This window comes from Denticeps clupeoides, chromosome 5 (assembly GCF_900700375.1).
Source record: "Denticeps clupeoides chromosome 5, fDenClu1.1, whole genome shotgun sequence".
In the NCBI taxonomy this organism is placed as follows: Eukaryota; Metazoa; Chordata; class Actinopteri; order Clupeiformes; family Denticipitidae; genus Denticeps; species Denticeps clupeoides.
In genome coordinates this window covers 22399824-22421835 of record NC_041711.1, presented here as the reverse complement: position 1 = coordinate 22421835, position 22012 = coordinate 22399824, and the positions used below count along the sequence as shown (strand labels likewise).

At 42.2% G+C, this 22012-nt stretch overlaps 3 protein-coding genes across 4 annotated transcripts; 2 read left to right on the top strand and 1 right to left on the bottom strand.

Moving 5' to 3' along the window:
- Positions 1-1115: 1115 nt before the first annotated feature.
- On the top strand, positions 1116-5906 carry brap (BRCA1 associated protein). The gene is made up of 12 exons (XM_028980843.1): positions 1116-1363; positions 1826-1987; positions 2081-2294; positions 2918-3107; positions 3205-3318; positions 3522-3670; positions 4021-4096; positions 4180-4318; positions 4404-4513; positions 4580-4669; positions 4748-4851; positions 5285-5906. The coding sequence occupies exons 1-12, from the start codon at positions 1285-1287 to the stop codon at positions 5652-5654; spliced, it is 1797 nt and encodes a 598-aa protein (XP_028836676.1). The 5' UTR covers positions 1116-1284; the 3' UTR covers positions 5655-5906.
- A 1975-nt stretch (positions 5907-7881) lies between these two features.
- LOC114789878 (protein O-GlcNAcase) lies at positions 7882-18455 on the top strand. Of its 2 annotated transcripts, none has more exons than XM_028979308.1 (17): positions 7882-8088; positions 8587-8638; positions 9318-9415; positions 9584-9714; positions 10051-10222; positions 10835-10933; positions 11690-11959; positions 12322-12408; positions 12475-12935; positions 14074-14248; positions 14439-14492; positions 14569-14654; positions 15128-15232; positions 15417-15508; positions 15627-15822; positions 16007-16094; positions 16446-18455. In XM_028979308.1, the coding sequence occupies exons 1-17, from the start codon at positions 8049-8051 to the stop codon at positions 16580-16582; spliced, it is 2343 nt and encodes a 780-aa protein (XP_028835141.1). In that variant the 5' UTR covers positions 7882-8048; the 3' UTR covers positions 16583-18455. The 2 variants fall into 2 exon arrangements, with proteins under 2 accessions (XP_028835141.1, XP_028835140.1); XM_028979307.1 differs by having other exon boundaries at positions 15935-16094.
- Positions 18456-18504: 49 nt separating this feature from the next.
- LOC114789879 (calsequestrin-2-like) lies at positions 18505-21261 on the bottom strand. Its single transcript, XM_028979309.1, has 11 exons — positions 21025-21261; positions 20488-20572; positions 20300-20400; positions 20085-20196; positions 19898-19971; positions 19679-19809; positions 19546-19591; positions 19402-19456; positions 19218-19318; positions 19043-19117; positions 18505-18921 (listed from the first exon to the last, which is right to left on the bottom strand). Exons 1-11 carry the CDS (start codon positions 21259-21261, stop codon positions 18718-18720), a joined length of 1221 nt encoding a protein of 406 aa, XP_028835142.1. The 3' UTR covers positions 18505-18717.
- Between the last annotated feature and the right edge of the window lie 751 nt (positions 21262-22012).

Sequence of the window (22012 nt, the reverse complement as noted above, 5' to 3'; positions counted from 1 at the left end):
GATAGGTCTGTCTGTCTGCAAGTCATTCGAACATACAGACAGTCATCTAGATTTCTTTATGCTTAAATCACCATTTATCTGTCTGTGAGTGTGGTTTCCTGATTATTAAATTCTCATTTAACCTCATGCACCCCCCCCATACACACACACACACACACACACTCACTCTATGTTTAATTTTCCATTAATGACCAGTCTAACAGTCCCACAGTCCCTTAACAGTTAATTATTTGTGTAGACATACAGAAGCAGGAAAAATACTGGTTAAATTATGGCACAAGCACAGTTTTTTCTTTGCAAATATTTACCACCTTTTATGGATCTTTGGAAGAGAACCTGTCGTTCACAACCTTATGATTCAAACCATTTCCTTTAACCGGTAGGCAACCTTTGCTCCTCATCATATGTACATATACATATACATATATAAACATGTTTATACGTATGGGACATGACAAGCTGTCCTGAGTCCTTCTTTAACATAAATGAGACCAAACTACATTTGACCGCGTTTTTTAGGAAGACCTATATTTTGTACTATATTTTGACTTTATTTTGCAAGGAAGATTATAACAACTTTTTGAGTGGCTTTGTATTAACACAGGTTAACTCCTACTGACCTTTTTACACATCCCACGCCCATTATAACAATGTTTCAGCTCTGATGGACTAGAATTAGCACTGACTCAAAGCAGTCCAGGAAATGTGACCTGAGCTGTGATAGTGAGGCTATACCACGGCTGACAGTTATTTTGCTGACTCATATGGCACTACTCCACATCTTCCCACAAATCAGACGAATTGTGCCTTATGTGTACTACTATAGCTCTAGTAGTTTAAAACTTGAAATACTAATACAATCTGTACAATTTTTGAGAAACTCTAAAGAACCATGTTAATCATGTGAAATGCGCTTTTTAAAGTAAGGAGATGCTGACTTTTCATTTATATATTTATTTCATTACATTTACATACACACACACACACACACCCACACACACATAGATAGATAGAGAGAGAGAGAGAGAGAGAGAGAGAGAGAGAGAGAGAGAGAGAGAGAGAGAGAAATTTACATAAAGTCTTTCAACGACCTTTATTTTGAAACATTTCGTATAGTAAACCGGAAGTCAACTCGCTGTTAACAGCTGCGTGTTTACATCCGTACAAATACACAGGAATCCAACAGACAACCATTAAAATGTGCGCTCGCTTAATTTCTGCGTGTATATAAGTCGCGTGTGGAAATTTCGATCGATCTCGCTCCCGGGTGTAATTTTTGGACACATGAGTGTCTCACTGGTGGTGATCCGCCTGGAGCTGGCTGACCAGTCTCTGTTCCCGCTGGGTTTTCAGTACTGTGCCGGTGAGTGAACACTGTCATGCATTCGATAAATAGTGTTGTGAAAATGTCTGCCTAATGTAGCTGGTGCTTGGGCCTGTCTTGTGACGTGCTTTCTACGCAGATGTTAATCATCTAGCAGTATTTGGCAGACGGAAAGCACACAACAAATCTATCATGCAGCAGTAAGCTATAAGTTGATTTGTAATATTCTGTTTAGAGAAATCGATCTAGGTGGCTCTTAACCACAACACCATGATTATAATTTTTTTTTTTCGTTCATTTTAAGGAAAGGTAGCATCTTTGGCCCAATGCACAACACATCCAGTTCTGGAGTCCTTTTTTTAAACCAGAAGTAGCTCGGATTGTTAACAAATCTGATATTAGTTCAACCAAGGCAGTCCGTATTTTAATTATTGTATTGAGTCAGAATAACTGGCATCTATATTGTATGATGAAAAATCACGTCCTCTTGGTGTTCTCTAGATCGGAGTATGTCGGAAGAGGAAGTTCAAGAGATGGCTCTGGGTTCTGCTAAAGTTTCCTTGAGCGGAAAGTCCAATCTTGAGAAAGCCGCAGTTCTGCACCAGCACATTGGGAGCAGGGCAATGACTGACATGATGATTGAAACCATCAGACCCATGTCAGGTTCGAAGCAGTGATACAGTGTATGCAGTGAACGTCTGTATAGCTTACTCAAGTGTTTGAACAATTTAAACATATAATTTGTAAAATCTACAGAAAACAGTGGAGATGAGACTGGGGTCTCTGGTGATGGCAAGCAGGCTGCCCCGGCCACAAACGACAGACCCTCTAGTAGAAGTGGCAAAGAGGCCAGCGACGGTGGAAATGAACCCGACTCACCGTCCAAACAGCTGCCAGAGCAAATCTCCTTCTTCAGTGGCAACCCATCAGTGGAGATCGTGCATGGCATTATGCACCTTTACAAAACAAAGTGGGTCTTTTGTTGCACGGAATCCTTTTCTAAAGCTGCTATTTTGCCTCACCAGTCTCTGTTCAAGATTACTTTTCACCCCACAGTGAAGTGATTGTCACTTGTGATACACAGCAGCACAGCACACAGTGCACAGAGTGCACACAGTGAAATTTGTCCTGCGAGCTGCTGTTAGCATCTTCTCGTGCTGAAAGTGAAGTGTCTCAGATCTCAATGAAGCACAGCACATGGTGACACAATGTGTCCTCTGCATTTAACCATCACCCTTGATGGGCAGTCATGACAGGCGCCCGGGGAGCAGTGTGTGGGGACGGTGCTTTGCTCAGTGGCACCTCAGTGGCACCTTGGCGGATCGGGATTCGAACCTGCAACCTTCTGATTAAGGGGTTGCTTCCTTAACCACTAGGCCACCACTGCCCCAAAAATACATATATACTCAAATGTGCCTCATTTGACAAAAAAACTACAGTTTTATGAGACATAAATACACACAAATAAATTATTACGAATAACTAGCCATATAATTTTCACACGAAGCAAATATAGCTGACTAAAAGACAATGTTTTATTTGTCACAAAAGCGTTTTTGTACTGACATTTATTTCTTTTTGCAACCGACGCAGTAAGATGACATCTTTGACGGAGGATGTGAGGCGCAGTGCCATGATTTGTGTTCTCACTGTGCCGGCCACCATGACAAGCCATGACCTCATGAAGTTTGTTGCTCCTTTTCATGATGTCATGGAACACATGAAGATCATCCGAGACTCCACTCCCAACCAGTACATGGCACTGATCAAATTCAGCACCCAGGTGAATTTCTGGCAACTGGTACTGTTTAATAGACATGGTTTTAAACCCCACCCCACTTTTTTCTCAGTTTTCCTTGCTTATTCATCACTGATCACAGGCTGATGCAGATAGCTTCTACACAGCCTGCAACGGTCGGCAATTTAACTCCATAGAGGATGCTGTGTGTCAGCTGATCTATGTGGAGAGAGCAGAAGTCATCAAGTCTGAAGAGGTATGGTCTAGTTGCTGTATTATCTAAAATATAGTAAAATATTAAATATACAACATAAATAATGAAGTGGCTTATTTGTTTCATCTGTCTTTCTCTCATCTCCATCTGGAACATTTAGCATTTGTTTGAGCATGCAGTCAGTACTGCAAGTTGTTAGCAATTGCCTTGCGTATCATCATCAGTGATCAACTTGTCTTTTGAAGGGGGCCAGCTTGCCAGTGATGGACCTGACCGAACTGCCCAAGTGCACGGTGTGCCTAGAGCGTATGGATGAGTCGGTGAACGGAGTTCTGACCACCCTGTGTAACCACAGCTTTCACAGCCAGTGTCTGCAGCGATGGGAGGATGCCTCGTGAGTCCTTCTTTTGGCTGTTGCCTGGGCACCCTTCACCTGTGCTGTAATTCCCATCAGGCCCATCAGGCAAAATTCCCATCAGGCCCATCAGACAAAATTAAAAACATTTGATTGGAATGCAGCTGAGCATTTTCTTCCAGCTTTTAGACTTTTTGCCATGTGCTTTGCTTTATGCCTTTGTTTACGGTTTGCTTTTTTTTTTTTTTTAACCAGACCATGTAAACAATATGGCATTCACCTGTTTGTAAAAATACTGACAATAAAACTGCTAACTGTGTTTTTTGACATTTGCTGTGCATTAATGGCCGGTATTTAAGCCTTTCACTGTCTCATGTCCACTTTCACAGGTGTCCTGTGTGCCGATACTGCCAAACGCCAGAGCCAGTGGAAGAAAACAAGTGTTTTGAGTGTGGAGTTCAGGAGGTGAAGGAGAGACCTGTGCGACCCCTGACCTTTTACAACGTGCTGACCCGGCTGCTGAGTGTTCGTAATTTTCTTTTTGTCAGAACCTTTGGATCTGCCTGATTTGTGGTCACATTGGTTGTGGTCGCTACGTCAGCCGCCATGCCTACAAGCACTTTGAGGAGACCCAGCACACGTATGCCATGCAGCTGACCAACCACCGTGTGTGGGACTATGCTGGAGGTAGCATAATCTAGCTATGCATGTGGTGTCGTGACTCTGTGCAGTTAGGTCTGAGAAATTGTGTGTTTTTCTTTGTGTTGGGAAGATAACTACGTCCACCGCCTGGTGGCCAGTAAGACGGATGGAAAGATGGTGCAGTACGAGTGTGAAGGGGACACTTGTCAGGACGAGAAAATTGACGCACTACAGCTAGAGGTAGAAATGCACTACAATTTGTTACAGAGTTGAGGGTTAATAAAATAATTGTTATTTTCTTTCCAGTACTCCTACCTTCTGACCAGTCAACTGGAATCCCAGCGTGTTTACTGGGAAAACAAAATAGTTCACCTCGAAAAAGACACCGCTGAGGAGGTAATTGCGATTATGACCGTGTATTGTTTTGATCTAGAATGACTTTGCAATATTTTGTGCCTGTCTTCTGTGTTGCAGATCAATAATATGAAGTCCAAATTTAAAGAGACTATTGAGAAGTGTGACAGTCTGGAGCGCAAGTTGAATGAGTTAACCAAAGATAAACAGTCTGTGGAGAAAAAGTAAGCCTGATAATTTATTTTTTCCTGTAAAGACATGTAAGAAGTTCACTTTTTGATTGATTAATGTAGCTAATGTCTGAAATCACTGGTTGTGTTCTATTCATTGAAGCATGTCCGTCCATTAAAGTATCAGGATTTAAGAGTGGAATTTTATCGAAGTGATTGTCATTGTGAAACACTGCAGCACAGCACACGGTGACACAACGAAATGTGTCATTTGCTTTTAACCATCACCCTTAGTGAGCAGTGGGCAGCCCTGACAGGTGCCCGGGGAGCAGTGTCTTAGGACTCGAACCTACAACGTTCTGATTTCGGGTCCGTTTCCTTTCCTGCTAGACCACCACTGCCCCCTGTTGCTCTGAGTGAACAACACCGAGAATGTTAGGATTTGTGAGCTATTTACATCATGAACAGTTTTCTGTGTTTTGGTTAGGTGCACACAGCTTGGTACCCGTGTCACTCGGCTGACGCAGGAGCTCCAGGAGGAGCGGGAGATGAACCGCTGTCTGCGGGCAAATCAGATGGAGTTGCAGGCACAGCTGCAGGAGGAGGAGCGCCGTGGCCAGAACGTCACCCAGCAAAAGGAAAGCCAGATTTCCGAGCTGCAGGAGCAGTTGCGTGATGTCATGTTCTACCTGGAGACACAGCAACAAATCAACCAGATGCCCGCAGAAGCCCGGCAGGAGATCCAGGAGGGGCAGATAAACATTGCCTCTGCCCCTGCTCCGGCCCAACCAAGCACCTCCAACCTCGGCTCAGGCAAGCTGGGTGGCAGGAAGGGGCGTGGTAAAAGAGGAAAATAGAAGTCTAAAAGCTACAGTAATAACTGCAATTCAGTCATAAAAAAGAATTCACAACACAACTACTTATTGTTTGGGACTGATTAATATAAGAATTCCCATTTGTAATTAAATAACAAAAACAAATGACTGTGGAAAAAAAAAAAAAAAGTTCAGTGATCCTTTGGTCAAAGAGAGCGTTGACTGACTTCAGTATTTGCCCAATTTCTTCATTCAGAATTAGCCTTAGCGTGAGCCGTTGTGGCAGGTAATAGACACTGTGTTATGTCGTCATTATCACAGACAATAATAGTACAAATAAGACACATTAAATGTTAATTCGGGAAGGCAGCAAGAGTGACTTGGTTGTTTTGTTTCATGTTAATTTGTGTTCATTTGTGTGTTTCTCAATTCTTAATAAATGTATGGTCAGTTTGTTCTATGCAAAAACTGTTTAGAAATGTATCCTTTGTCAGGTGCCTGTCTCTTATTTATTTCGTATGGCTCTCTTGACTCACATCAGTTTTACATCAGTATGGCTGGTTTACACTCAAATAAAAACAGTGAAACTTGCATAAATATAAAAGTTCAGGTGTCTTCTGTCTTATTGATGTGTACTGTAGTTTAACTATGTACTCTAAATGACACTGCATAACAAGAATTTTGTTATATTACAGCATTATTCCAAAATTTATTAAATATTTTTTTCCCTCTGAATTCTACACACAGCACCCCATAATGACAACATGAAAAAAGTTTACCTAAGGTTTTGGAAAAAAAGAATGTAATTAAAAAAATCGGAAGAAATCACACATAAGTGTTCGCAGCCTTTGCTCCATACTTTAATGCACCTTTGGCAACAATTACAGCCTCAATTATTATGATTCCACAAGCTTGGTATGCCTATGTGTAGGTGTATGTGAGTTTCCTCCATTAATATTTTTTATACCATGCTGACCTTATTTGACACTTTCTCGTACAATAAACACCATGCCCTTCACTATTTTGCACCCCTTTTAAACATGAGTAAAACTGGTTGGAATATGTTACAAAAATTCTTCTTAAAAGAAATCTGTTTTTAAATAGATGTTTCAGGATTGTTGGCACCATATGAAATGCATGTGTGACAATATAACTAAGTAGGGAGGAGTCTAATGCCATTTAAACACCAGGGAACGGTTCTTAAAAAATTGGTGCAAACAGAAGGATGGCAAATACAGTACTGTTGTTCCTCAAAAGGCCATGGAAACATTTTTATGTTGCGTGGCACTGTGGATTTCATAAAAAAAAAACAGCCGGTCATCACTGGAGCTGAAACACATGTCCAATTCAACCCTGCAATGTTAACTGACCACAAGCTTGTGCCATGGTCTCCTCCATCCCCTGACCGGAAAGGAGAGGGTACAGGAGAGGGCCTCGCACCCTGAAGGGTCTGGACGGGTCATCTAAAGAAAAATATTTAAAAAGAAGTTTAATATTTCTAAATAATTCTTAAAAATGGTCTTGGTTCTGTTGGGGTTTTTGTGTGTATGTGTTTGTTCCAAATGACACGTCTTTATTATAGAATTATGGTTGTCACGGGTGGGCTGGACATTCGCACGATCACAGGACAGGGGTTTAATACAAGCTACACGAGACAAGGGAACATCAACACGCACAATAACCCGACGGCGAACAGATACGAACAGGATAGTTTTATACAATTAGATAAATATACACCAGGTGAACACGATCAGGGAACATTACACAGGACGAACATGAAACTCCGGTCCGGACTCCGGATCCGGAGTAACCCCTGCCGGTCCGGGTCATGACAATGGTATTATTTAAGTGTTTATTTGTTTGTTCTTTTTATTATGTATTTGTTTTTATTGTATTAAGTTCTTTTTGTATTTTGAAGTGAAATTGAAGTCACAATACCTTAAAGTGATTATACATCTATCCTGCAAATACGGAATAAACTGTCTTAAAAAAAAGGGTGCAAACGACTGTACACAGGGGATTAATTTCTCTTGAAATTAATTCGTTTCAGTCCAAAGTCACTTCTGTTATGTGACATTTATGATATGTATTGGTATTAGATGAATGTTTTAATTGTCATCTTTCTTCGATGGCGTGTGACAGTTTAGCTGAGTGTCCCCCAGGTTGTGCCCCGTCTCTGGAGCGCCCACGGCCGTGAACTGCGTTACCAGCGAGCGGCGCTGCGTGGCGCACGCTGCGTGACCGTCCACTCACACCCACGGAGGTGGAGAGAGGAGACGCTCGGATGGTGGCGGGGCTTCGCGGGAACCAGATCGAGGCGCCTGCCGTAGATCTGCCCCGCAGCTGACGCGTTGTGCCGAGTGGACCGTGGGTTCCGGGGATGGAGGGGGTGGTGGGAGGCCGGGGCGTGTGACCGATTCCGCTGGAAACGCCGAGATGGAGGAGAGGAGCGCCTTTTTGTGTGGCGTTGTGGAAGGTAATTCGGAAACGATTTATTAATCCTATCTGTTTATTCAGTTCTAGTTATTAAAATATGCATAAGGAAATATGTTCGTTTATGTCAGGAGGATTTTTATATTGAGCCTACAGACTGATATATCTAAAGCGTACAGAATCATTTAAGCATCATCATAATCATGAGCACACACACACACACACACACACACACACAGCAGGAGGCATCTACTCCTCAGTGCCTAGTCCTTAGTTGGCAGAGCTGCTGCCAGCGGGTCGTGCGATCTCGGCCTCCCCACATGCCCGTCGGCTTCGATGTGGTCTTCGGAGACTTCTGACCCATTTCTGTTCCGCTGCCCTACTCACGGACACACACTGGGGGTCCGGTCTGTGTGAGGGACCGGAGTGGGAGAGAGGAAGCGAGAGAGATGGGGGGATGGAGGGAGGGAGCGGGCCTCGGGGACAGGTGTTTTATTTATATCCGTTACCTCCTACAGCTTTATTTCGTTCCCTTTCACAGGGTTCTATGGCCGACCGTGGTCCATGGACCAGAGGAAGGTCCTGTTTCGGTGGTAAGCAATGCTCACTCACCTGCCTTGAAGGAGGATTATCAAACATCCAATGTCAAATCTTTTAAAATATTAATCTAAGGCTTTCTGGTTATAATTGTGATACAAATCAAACACGCCCCAAAAGAGTGTAGTATTGGCAGTACAGATGTTCCACTATAATATTACAGTACATGCAGTATACAGTACCAGTGTAATAACACAATGTCTTTTTAAAAACATCTATATGCAACCGTCAGGTGCAAACTGGTTGATTAAATGTATCATTTCATACAGTACTGGTGTAGGATTCCATTCTCCGTGCATTTGTGTGGGCTGTAGCATTAACTCAGGTTCATGGCTGCCAAAGTCCATCCTGGGACACTTGGCAAAGGGAGGGGACTCACCCAGGGCAGGGTACCAGGCCACTGCAGTGCACACACACACACACACACACACACACACACACACACACACACACACACACACCACACACCTACAAACTATTCTGTGTCACCAATCCACCTAGCCTTCGGTTTGCTTGAGGAAAGTGGCCATGCCAAATATTAGTAACACCCCAAATAAGATTAATTCTTGTAATAATACCTCTGGGTAAGATGGGTTGTGTCTTTGAGCATCATTGTCTACAATCGTGAAACAAGATGAAGATGAAATTGTTTGCTTTCTGTGAATTCCCACACAGGATGCAGAACTGGGGCTTGAACACGTACCTCTATGGTCCTAAAGATGACCTGAAGCACCGACTGCTGTGGAGAGAGCTGTACACAGGAGAGGAGGAGGGTGAGGTTGAGGGGCAGAGCTCACACTTTTAGAGTGGTTTTTTGTGTGATTACTGAGACCAGAGTTGCTGGAGCTGCTGAGTGCTGAGTTATTTCACCTTTTTGCCAGTCAATAAATTGATTTGGCGCCCTACTCACTAGTCATTAACTCTTCTTTCTTTTCCTGTAGTCCATGTGAAGGCTCTGATCTTGGAGGCTAAGAGCAGGGGCTTGTGCTTTGTCTACTCAATCTCTCCGGGGCAGGACATTGTATTTTCCAGCTCCTATGATGTCAGCCTGTTAAAGCGAAAGCTCAGACAGGTGAGGTCAGATGTCCTTCCAACGTACTGGACCTCTGATCTGGATTAGAATCTGTTGGAAGTTAACTTTTTTTCACAGAAAATAATCATGCTGCTCCTCACTGATACAATTGTTATGTCTTTTTGCAGACCAACTAAAATTGCCTTGGTGACTGCAAAGTGTCAGAAATACAGAAACATCTTGGCAATGCATGCAGCATTATTTTCAGATGTTTAATTAATATTAAAGTGAAAAGTGAAGTCACTGTCATATTGACTTTATCATTTTGTGATGTTTAGTTATATGATTTAACTATGCGCTGTCATTCACTGGGTCTTTTCTCATTTTCGCTATCAGGTGGCTGATTTAGGGTGCCAGGCGTTTGCCATCCTGTTTGATGACATTGACCACTCCATGTGCCAGGCTGACACTGAGACCTTCTCCTCCTTCGCCCACGCCCAGGTCTCAGTGGCCAACGAAGTGTTCTGTTTCCTGGGGGAGCCGTCTGTCTTCCTTTTCTGTCCAACAGGTAATGATGCTTTTTGGTCTGCGTATGTGGGGTTTGACTGTGTTATGAGTTGGACCGATTTAAGTATTTTAACTTTTGTTTAAAGTGGGAAAATGGGATCAGATATTGCCACAATAAAAGATTTGTATTGACTAGGTGTTTGTTGTTCAGAGTTGCGGTTGTTTCATACCTTGTCAGATTGCTCCGGTGGAGGCTGTGGGAATCACTTTACAAATGTCCCACAGATTTCTTTGCGTGATTAAGATGATGACCAACAACATGGAATGTAAAAGTATAGAAATGAAACATAACATTGGAAGAATAGTTATGTTCTGGAAATGCAGTTGTGCATTTATATTGCTAAAATATAGGGTGGTCGTAGCCTAGTGGGTAACGCACTCACACTCTCCTATGAACCAGAAGAGCACAAAGTCACAGGTTCAAACCCCACTTACTACCACTGTGTCCCTGAGCAAGACACTTAACCCTGAGTTGCTCCAGAGGGACTGTCCCTGTAACTACTGATTGTTAGTCGTTCTGGGTAAGCGCATCTGATAAATACTGAACATTAAAATTTTTAAGGTTTTAAATATGTAGAAGTGTGCTTATATCTGTGCTTCTCTCATCTTCTAGAGTATTGTAGCTCTATTTGCTCTCCCAGTGTGAGTAAATCACCATACCTGCAGACTGTTGGGGAGGAGCTTCTGCCTGGTGTGTCTATTATTTGGACTGGTAAGTCTTTTTTCTACTGGGATAGGGAAGTCATGTGTTGAGGTAATTTCTGATATACCCGTTCCTCCACATTGTTTTTTTTTTTATTTTATTGACAGACATTAGCATTTGAGCATGCATAACTGGTCAAATATTATAGAAATTGAGATATTTAGTTTTTCCTATTCTGGATATTAACTACTGACTGCATCACTGCCACATGTATTCCCTGTTTACATCCCAAACATGAAGTGATTGTCGTTGTGATACACAGCAGCACAGCACACGTTGCACACATTGAAATGTGTCCTCTGCATTTAACCCATCACCCTTAGTGAGCAGTGGGCAGCCATGACAGGCGCCCGGGGAGCAGTGTGTGGGGACGGTGCTTTGCTTAGTGGCACCTCAGTGGCACCTTGGCGGATCGGGATTCAAACTGGAAACCTTCTGATTATGGGGCCACTTCCTTAACTCCTAGGCCACCACTGCCCCATGTGTGTGCTGTTACAGTACTTAATGTATGTCCCATGCACTTACCCACTTCTATTTCTATATTATCACCTTGGGCAGAAATGCAATGTAAGACAAAAGATTTTATGCAACCCTTACAAGTGCAGGCAACCACAAAGCCAGCAATTAAACAAGTTAACACAAAAGCAAACTTTAACTTGGAGTTTTATCCTCCTGCCTTCAGTTCTGAACACCATCCACCTTGTAAACTTCAGTTCATGTGCCTCTGTGGGTGTGGTCCTTAAACTATATTTCTTGTCCATACAGGAAATAAAGTGATCTCTCATGAACTGAGTTCTGAGTCTCTGGCAGAGGTACAGACAGTGCTGCAGCGCCCCCCGCTGGTGTGGGACAATCTCCATGCCAACGACTATGACTCCCGACGTGTATTCCTGGGACCATACAAAGGTCGTGCCCTGAGTCTTTGTGGAAACTTAACGGGGGTCCTTCTGAATCCCAACTGCGAGTTTGAAGCAAACTTCATCCCACTGCACACATTGGGGACCTGGCACCAAGCTGGCAAAGAGGAGAGGAAGGGTGAGGAAAGGAGATAATGAAAAAAAGCTTGGAAAATCTGACCTTAATGACTGAGAATCTATACTGAAAATGTATATATGATGAAAGATTGACCTGTTGCCAACTGTTTTAGAATTTAATAATTATCATCAGTGTATGAGGTCTAAAGGTGCTTTTTATTTAACAGACCTGGCTTTGACAGTATCTTTCTGAGTGTCTATCTTGTCTCAGCCATTCTGATAATTTTTGCAACATAAGTGTGATTATTTGTGTGTAGCAGAAGGCAAAGCTGTGATTCTCGTTTAACATCACACGTTTAGTATTGCACTCTCCCACGCCTGCATCACTCATAGAAAATCTCAAATTGTTTGTTTCCACCGTAGACGAGGGCGAACAGTACTGTCCAGAACGTGCCCTTAATGCTGCACTGCGAGATTGGCTGGAAGAGCTGAGCCAGCCCCTACAACCAGGTAGTGCAAATTTTGTGGAAAAATAAATCTCAAGGTTGCTCCACTCTTCCCTCAATTTTGTTCCAGGTCGACAGGTCCGACCTACAGATACCAGATCTTGCAGACCCTCTATGAGGTCAAGAAATGAAAGTGCAGATGATAAACCTGACCCCACGAGTACTCAGCCAATCAAAACACTAACCAAAACCCCCCAGGATTGTGATGGTCATTGTCCTACTCATGCTGTTCCTCAAAAACCAAACAGCAGGAATGAGAGCCCAGCGGTCACTGTGAGCAGCAAGGACAAGGGAATGCGAATGGAGAGCTGGGCTTCCAGGACACCACGGGACAAAGCTCAGGGGAGAAGGCAATGCAGTGGGAAGAATCTGCTCAATGAGTCCCAGGTCAGACTGCTGGTGGGCCTGCATTATCTTCCACATGAGCATGGCCCACCAGCCAAAAGTCTCCTGCAGGACCTCACGTGGCTCAAAGCCAACTGCCATTATGTCAGTGCCAACGGCAACAAAAAGAAGATTCATCCTCAAAAGGTTAGACTCAAATATTCCCACTTGCTAGTAATCAACTCATGTTGAAAATAAGTGCAGGTATGCTATATCTAATTTATTTATTTATTTTATTATTAGACTATGAAAATTAAGTCATATTTTGAGTTATTATTATTATTATTATTATTATTAATAATAATAATATGATGATGATGATGTTGAAGGTTATAGTAAAACCCAACTGTATATGAAATACAAAAACCCCCAACCAGCTCTTAGTTGACCGTTTTCCTTTTCTAAGTATTGCAGGTCTCATTCTTAGTATGGTAGATTTTGTGTCCCTGGAAGAAATTCTATATAGACAAAACTCATTATTTCATTTTTGTTTTTTACATTGGTGGTCTTTGTCCCTAAATCAGACTTTGGGCCTTCATCTCTGCTTCCGTTGTTTGAATTAGATGTAAAATTAAAATGACACAAATTAAAATATATACTGTTTAATAAACTTGTGGTGGGTCATAGATACATGGTTGTTGGTTAGCAGATGGCTGGGAGAAAAAGACAAAGAAAAAGAACAGATGTAGAGTGTTCTTGTGTCTATATGGTAACAACAATATAACTATAAGATAACCTTGTTATTAATTGTGAAATGGGTTTGACTAAAACTATTTTTTTTCTATTCTTGTTCTGTGTATATAGATACGTGCACTACATTAATTTGGTTAAATACAATTGCATTACTTAAAAAAAACAGAACATACTGGAATAAACATACAGAGTACCTAGGGTAATGCACAACAGAGGCGTGCAACACAGAGTCTAATCACCCGCAGCGAACGATCAAACATGTGAAAAGTGTCTGTGGACTAGCCTAGGCTTCACAGAGACAGTGTGATTGATTCAAGAAACAAATTGTACCATAGTTGAAGAATAAGACCATGTACTGCTATAAATGTACTGCTCAATTTATTGATTGAGCCTAAGAGTCATTTGAATGGACATTTCCTTTCATTTTATTGGTCTTGCAGCAGTTGCATTCATCAATCATTTGATCAATTGTAAATCAATTGTAAATAAATCCTTTGCTTCACAATATATCCGTGTTAAAAATGTCACATCGGTTTTAAACAGCGTTAAATAAAAACCAATGGCGCTGTTTTTTCCCCCCCCACTTCATCAGGCGGATGAGTGGCGGGTGCGAGCAGGCCATTTCCAGGTAGCGTGTGATGAGGTAGCCCTGCTCCATGAGAGCATAGTGAACAGCATCAACAGGGCTGTCCTCTATGACCTCTATCCTTACGTGTGGGACCTGCGCAACACTCTGCTGGTGGCCAAGGCCTTTGTCATTTGGCTGGGTGAGTCATCTAATGATTAATCAATGGGCATCAACGTCAGCAGAAAGGGGTTGTAATGGCTGAATGCAGTTGTTATGTTAGAGTGGAGTGTCTTGATTTTAAGGCGCCGCGCTCGTATGTACAGTAGGGGGCTCTTTTTTGTGCTTCTGGCACGTATAGAATTTCCTTCTTTTTCTTCTTTTCTCCTCAGAGGGACGCTTCTTTAGTGAGAGTTTCTCGGGTTCCTGGAAGGACTGCTTTCATTGTAAGTGCACCACTCTTTGGGTTCTGAGCCTGCCGTGGCGCTGGGAGGTGGCAGATTAATGTGGTTCTGTTCTCAGGGTGCGGAACCACCGCAGGTTCAGAGCTTGTGGGGGTGGAGTCAGAGCCGTGGGCATTTAAAGGAGGCCTCTCTGGGGAGCTGCAGGTACAGAGCCCCGTATTTACATCAAATCATATATGTTCATATGTTCAAACATCGTTTCAGAGCTCAGTATAGTTCTCCCTGGTGCTCTGTTCCTACATCCAATTGGGGGCAGTGGTGGCCTGGTGGGTAAAGAAGTGGACTCGTAATCAGAAGGTTGCCGGCTTGAATCCTAAGCTGCTGAGGTCCCACTGAGCAAGGAACTGTCTCCACACACTGCTCCCCGGGTGCCTTTCATCGCTGCCCACCGCTCGCTCAGGGGATTGGTTAAATGCAGAGACCACATTTCAGAGTGTGCACTGGGTGCTGTGCTGTGGCAATTATCACTTTCACTTCAATCAGCTTTTAGAACTTATCACAGCACTAAGCACAAAAAACGAACACACCATTCTAATAATTTTCATGTACCCACCTTTCCTAACAGGAAGAAACCTAAAGCAAGAATTGCTCCTCTCTTTGCTTCTGACTTTTTATAGGCGCTTCTTCCCATGGGCACCAGCAGTGATCTCTTCATTCATCCCCCTCCACTGTTCCCCACATCTCATGTCTACAACATCCGGCCCTTCTACAACAAAGACAAGGTGAATATTTTCAAGCATTCAGAAATCTGTGAGGCAAACAAATGATTCTGAAGTAGATTTGGTGACATCTGGAATGCTTGTAGCTTCATTTTAGAATTAGGCAGAATGATATTTTATTGTGTCTAAACTGGATAGAAATAAATTCTACGAACCCCCCTAATCCACTGTCCTCCACCTCTTCTAGGTAGAGCTTTACCACATGGTGCATCAGCTTTATGAAAGAGGACAAGGAAGCCACGATTCCAGTTTGGTTCATCCTGACTACATTGGAGACCTGTAAATAATGAAATCTGAAAATGTTTTTTTTACAGAGATGTTTTAATTTCAGGGTCTGAGCAGAAGAATTAAATTGATGAGTATGATATTATAGACACCTTGTGCTGTGTATATGTAGGTATCTGGGGGCAGCTCTGGCCCTCTGCCCAGAGTACAGCTTTGTCCTCGAGGACGAGTTGGGTGTGTGTGGGTGTGTCCTGGGGATTTTGGATGTTCGATACTACAGTAAACGATGCCAGGCTAGCTGGATTCCTGCCATGAGAGACAAGTACCCCAGTCAGGCCAAAGGAACCAATGGACAAAGTGCAACCAAGGTGACCAATCAGACATCATAAATATATTCATTATTTAGCTTAATTTTGTCATTTGATGATTTTACCAGCATGTGCTGCTATTCCATTCAGTAATTCATATCCTTGCTTACAGGAGTCACTGCCATTTTTTCTGGAGGAGTTATGGGATTACCCAGACTCTCTGCTTTATCACTTTCCTTCTCAGCTGAGACTGGATGGTCTTCCTGAGCTCATGGACTGCAGCGTGAGTCGAAGCCTTTTGACCACTTTACTGACTGCCCTCAAGGCTAATGGTGAGTGTGGGATTTTTTCCCCCCGATTTGTTACGACCCCTTTTCATTTTCAGTTCATTTCGGCTCCAAAAGGATGATTAAATTGGTGTAAATTACTAACACTTTGATCATAACTGTTTTTTTCACTAATTCGGCTGTATATAGTCTACACCAGGGTCCTCCACCCCTGGCCCTTTTCAACTGCTCCAGCTCAAGAACTGGGTGTGATAATCAGACAGTGTAAACCCCAAATATACAGGGCGAGTGTCTTCCAGGATCAGGGTCGGAGAGCCCTGGCCTAGACTGAAACTGTGTCCTTCAACACTGACCCATTTTTTTGTGAACGTGTGCTTGTGTTGTTCTTGGCCACAGGTTCACGGGGTGTGTTCTGTGAGGTTCCATCAGCTGACCGCCTAAGGCTGGAATTCCTAACTAAACTGGGCTTCCTTGAGATCATGCGCTTCGATGCACACAACAGGGATGGTGTGGTGCTGGGTCGGCTGCTTTAGGTAATCTGACGTGGAAGAGGATGGAGATGAATTAACTTCGGTGTAACTGAGTTGACGAAATGCAGAATACAGCTCACACTTGCATGTGTTTATTTAGGGTTCTTTTATTTTGAGGGTCAGTTCATTGTTGAGGTTGATTGCATGGCAAATTACGAAAAAGGCTATCTGTTCTCCTGTTGAATGTGTTTTCTGTTTTTAAAAAAGCACACATTTGTAAGGGCTGCATTCAGCCAGAGCAACAGGGTTAAACAGTTAACTTCGGTGTAGGGCTGTACAGCTGGGATCAAAGGATCATTCCAATAGTTTTAAAAATGTTTATGGTGTCTTTAATGAGTCTGTAGACAACCACATACATTCACCTTAGTCACAAGTTTTATAAGATTTGTATTAATTTAATCTCACAGTTTATTTGTGCATATATAGAACAATTTATATTGATAAGTGAAAAGTTAAAAGTCAAAGCATAAGGGACCAGCAAGCCAAAAGTGTGCATTTTTAGTGATCATACAGATATACACAAGACACAAAAACTATATGAAATGAGATGAGTTGTGATGTTGAGATGTTTGGTTGAAGTGCTCATTGTTTTGAAGTTCTGCATGCCAGTTCTCTGATGAATATTTGATTGCACTTAAGAGCAATACTGCTGAATAATTTATGATGCTACTTCTGTCAGAGATTGCCTAGCTGAATTCAGCCTTAAATGATCATGCAACTAACACAAACAGCTCCTTCTGTTAATAGAGTCTTGTGTGCACCCCTTTATCATGTAAAGAACAAAAAAACTCAATATGAAGAAAAAAACTTCAGAGAAGCAAGCATAACAAGTGTGCCAGATGAAAACAGGAGAGAACCTTGCACACAGTACAGCCAGTTGCTGTCTGTAAAGAAGTTTACATTTCCAGTGTGGTATTAATAAAAGCACTGATTGATTTTATGACAGCGATGAATTACCCATAGGGGTGTTACCATGGACATGTCTATGGCACTGAAATCCATGTCATCACATTATTGTATTCATCACAGTATCTTACACCCCTGAGTGTCTTACTGCTTAAACAATCATGGCCTGGTTTCCGAGCTCTGGCTGTCAGTTGCTAACAGAAGTCCTTGTTGCATTGTTTCGCACCGACGCTCCTTTTGCCCTTGGGAAACCCTCACATGCCGCAGCAAAGTGGCTAGTTTATGACGATGTGGAGAATTGGCAAATGTAAGATGAAATGTGGGTCATGTAACCTGAGCTTGTTGGAAACAGCATGTCATGTACTCAGGGACCCTGTGCGAAATGTTCTTCGGACAAGTGTAGGATTGGACACCCCAGAGAAAGACGATGTCCACTGAAAAGCCCTTTGACACCCCTTATTATCAGGCTGCACTTACATTAACCATAGTGATCATCTGTGAGGTGTGTTCACGTCTTTGCATGTGGAAACCAATGTGAAATCTTTTATGACCAGTCCTCTGTTTTAAATTCTTTAAACAAAATGTATTTTCATTCAAATTATTTGATGCTTTAATAAATCAGAGGCCAGCTGCTTATAAAAATGACACTAACACAAAATGTTACATATTTAAAGTCATTATGTAATGACAAAGTAGACATAATTGAATGATGTGGTACACACACATGAAAATCACAAACCCATCCCTAATACACATCTGTAAGAGCAGCGTAGTTTGCAAGAATTCATTATTTTCACTCATCTCTAACAAAAAACGTAACTTTAATATAAATAGCGGGTCCGAGCCCATCTGTGCACTCTTGTGTCCACATATTAGCAATGAATAGAAGTTTCAATTGTTACTTTTTTAAAAGCATCACATGAACTTTTTAATTCTAATGTTTTAATGAATAAATTCATTTTCTCTTAAACAGACCACTGTTTTTAATCCTTATTTTATTCTCAATATGATCTGCACTGAATGAAATGGCTAGATGTGAGATGGAGGGTTAGAGGGGTTAGATCTTAATCAAAACTCACATACCACATAAAAAGAACTTTGTTGGCAAAAATCTTTTATTTTAATTATAGCAGATTGCCAGTGTTTAATATTTAATTATGGGTGGTAAATTCTAAGCACTATAAATAGAAAAAACATCACGTATATTTTGTGTAACGTTCTCCATTATTCACTTAATCATGATCACCATCGTCATCATCTACATCATCCTCGTCATCATCCTCTTCTTCCTCACCATCCTCATCACTATAGCCAACATCGTCATCATCATCCTCTGTATTGACTTTCCCTGAGAGCACGTCTTCAATCCAGTCCTCTAGCGCTTCAGCAGAAGGTAGCGCTTCATCGCTTGCGATATTCATCCACACACTGTCAGCCTGTCAGTGGGAAAACCCTTTTAGTTTTGACATTTGCGTGTCAATAATGTCATTTACTGGTAATATCTCACCTGTATACTACTACTGTTGTTATTTACCAGAAATGGAGTGTTCAACTTACATCAGTAACATTCACCACCCCAATTTGTGGTCTGAACAAGTCTACTTTGAAGGTCTTCTCCCAGTAGGTGGTGAGCTGTAGAGAAGGGAAAGATAATTTCACAGAGATGATGATTTATATGATGGATATAGGCATTTTTAATGAAGCACATAAAAGGACAAAAACAGAAACCTACCAGGGGAAAGTCATCTGGGTCAATCCACACAATGCTCAGGTCTGGGTTGTTAGTGTTGTCTCTTGCTACCTCCTTCAGAATTTCCAGAAATTCATAGCCATCTTAGGAAAGACACACAGACACATACTTCACAAATCATTCATTGTTTTTGGAAAATGGAAATGAAAAATGACTGGTAACCAACCAGGATCCTCTTCCTCTGCAAAAGCAACAATATGGATGCCATCCATGTCATCTTCCTGATGCACAGGAGTAGTAAAATAGGTTAGAATTATGTCTTCATGTTGCAGATGAACTGCTATTTTGGGGGAAAAACTTTTTTCCTCACCCATGTCTCAAACATGTCCTCAGAACGTAGCTTTCTCAGGGTGGGTCTTTGAATAGAATGATGAAATCTTACAAAAATGGACATTTAAAGTTCCTGACTGCGTCTTGCTCTAATAGTATGAGTGCTGCGTCACCTTCTGTGTTTGCTGACAAATTCCACAATTTCTTGCTCAGAGTTTGGTTTGCCAGGTATGGTCACCGGTTCCTCCATAAACGGCTCATAGAAGTCTATCTCGTTCATCTTTAGAGTCAGGTGCTTTGCCACCTGCAAATATGAGGAAAATATATAGTCTGGGTGGACAGTGCCATTCAGACATTTTTATGTTCCCTGGTGTTTTGGTGAAAATACTCACAGCTTTGTCAAATGTGGCAAAAAACTTTATGTAAGGTTGAAATCTTTCAGCAGCTTCTTGAAAAACTTTATAATCTGGTGGGGAAAAGTAAATGACATTTAATAGAAACAGAACCTCATGTTTGAGAAATGTACTTTGATTTTATCAGCATGTAGCTGAATGAAGGGCTGCGAAGCTGCAGACTCACGCTCTGACTCTTCACCCTTGAAGTAGCCAATGAGTCGGATGTCTTCATCCATCTTCTCAAAGGCACGTTGCTCCCGAGAGTTGCTGATCAACTCTACCGGGTCTTCTAGCAGCTGAGGAGTTAAAGCATCTAATCTTATTCATGTCTGTTGCATAGATCCACCTTGAAAAATTCTGAATTGTAAGTGATGCTCTCAGACGTAGAATGTCACTCACATCCAACAGAAACTCCACCAGGGTGTCTGCTGAAAGCTCGCCATCAAACTCAATTACACGCTCATCTTTAAATATGTAGATACTCCCCTCCTCCTCCAGGCCTACATTAAGCAGAAAGCAATTCAGTTTCAAGAAATAAGCAGCTCCCCAGAGATCCTGTTCTGTAATCCATAATATTTTGACGTTACCCAGTTTTTTGGCCACCTTTGCATTTTTACGAGAGTCAAGCAGTCCAAACCCAATGTCTCTGTCCTCCAAGACCTGAGCAGCTAACTGGGGATTTAATCAGAAAGAAATCGTCACAAAAGCGCAGGTAAAGACAGTCGAGTGCATACTCATACAGTGTGGAAATGATTTTTCAAAAGGACTGTCTGCCATCTCTGACTATTTCAATTCAGACGTAACATCATCTACTATACGGTTGGTACTCATCAGGGTCAAAATATTGTACTGGTGCAATGTTTTACAGTGTCAGATTGTTAAGACCGACATGACATCACTGAACAGAAATTCATGTTTGGGTCATGTGACTTGCATCTGTCACATTCGACTGAAAATATGATATATAACGATTAATAATATAAGAAGGACAAAAATGTAATATATAAAGGACAAAAATAATACTTCTTTATAAAATTTTCATCAGAACAAAATTAAATGGTATATCCTGAAATGTTTTTTTCTACTCCCAACATGCCTTTCATAGAATTGGTTTCTGGTCTTACCTCCAGCACCATCTCGGTCATGTGGAACTGCTTCTGCAGCCCTTTGTCCTGCGGCAGCGTTTCATGGTACAGAACACAGAGCATCTCGTGCCTGCGGAGCTCCTGTTTGTAGTTCTTTTTGTTGATTTCCTGTACACGGTCCTTACCATCAAAGGTGGGAAACTCAAGCCCCCCCTCACCTGCAGCATGGCTTTCCAGAGCCAGGGAGGGGAGGTAAAAAAGCCAGAGGAAATGCATTTTCCACCCTTACGAAGGTACAGTTAGATTTCCCAGGATATCTTCCCTCTCGAAATGCAGGTGCTGGGATTCCCAGCTTCTCTTGCTGAGGCTTGTTGCCCTCGGTCCTTCACTCTCTGCTTTACCACAGAACAAAACCACAGAAGAGTGCAGGGAATTGGTTAAATGACTGCTGTACCCTGAAAGTTGGCCCTTCATCTCCCCAGCTGTCTCAGGGTAATTTTGAGAACTAAAAATACAGAATGTGTCACTAGAAAAGAGGACAGATAATTAGAGAATTCATCAGAGATTCCCTCCCTGCCACTCCATCCGCTTTTGAAAAAATGATCCTGGTTAAAAAGGAGTGGGAACTGGGACAAACCCTTCCCCATGTTAATAGCAATATGTGAATCTCCATCACTTTTTTCACGCATTTCACGTATTTGCACAGATATGTGGACGGAGCAGACCAGAGACTATAGAATAGCGAAAGTTTCAGCCAAAAAACCCAGACAACTGTTCCTATCTGCATTCGGCTCCCCTAATCAGCACCCCATCTTGACTCTCTCACTGACTCTCTCCCTTCTCCAACCCAAGGACACTTAGTCACACATGCACTGATATGTGCTCTCCTCCTCTACCCTAATGTGTACCCTGCTTTAGTTTCTGATCCACCCCCTTCCCCAACCCACTGTACGGTGCTGTGTTGTGTTTATATATGGTCGGGTCGATGGCCAAGTTTCAGTAGTATTTGTATCAAAACCAGGTTATT

Bases quoted from the DNA above. Each gene is read 5' to 3' on its own strand.
- brap (XM_028980843.1), top strand. From the start codon at position 1,285: ATGAGTGTCTCACTGGTGGTGATCCGCCTGGAGCTGGCTGACCAGTCT. The intron at 1,988-2,080 runs GTTCGAAGCAGT...TAAAATCTACAG, and splicing joins AACCATCAGACCCATGTCAG to AAAACAGTGGAGATGAGACT. The intron at 4,097-4,179 runs GTGAAGGAGAGA...TCTTTTTGTCAG, and splicing joins TTGAGTGTGGAGTTCAGGAG to AACCTTTGGATCTGCCTGAT.
- LOC114789878 (XM_028979307.1), top strand. From the start codon at position 8,049: ATGGAGGAGAGGAGCGCCTTTTTGTGTGGCGTTGTGGAAG. The intron at 10,223-10,834 runs GTAATGATGCTT...CTCATCTTCTAG, and splicing joins CTTCCTTTTCTGTCCAACAG to AGTATTGTAGCTCTATTTGC. The intron at 15,233-15,416 runs GTGAATATTTTC...CACCTCTTCTAG, and splicing joins CCTTCTACAACAAAGACAAG to GTAGAGCTTTACCACATGGT.
- LOC114789879 (XM_028979309.1), bottom strand. From the start codon at position 21,261: ATGCATTTCCTCTGGCTTTTTTACCTCCCCTCCCTGGCTCTGGAAAGC. The intron at 20,197-20,299 runs GTGAGTGACATT...TTAACTCCTCAG, and splicing joins TGGTGGAGTTTCTGTTGGAT to CTGCTAGAAGACCCGGTAGA. The intron at 19,592-19,678 runs GTGACGCAGCAC...TTCTATTCAAAG, and splicing joins TTTGTCAGCAAACACAGAAG to ACCCACCCTGAGAAAGCTAC.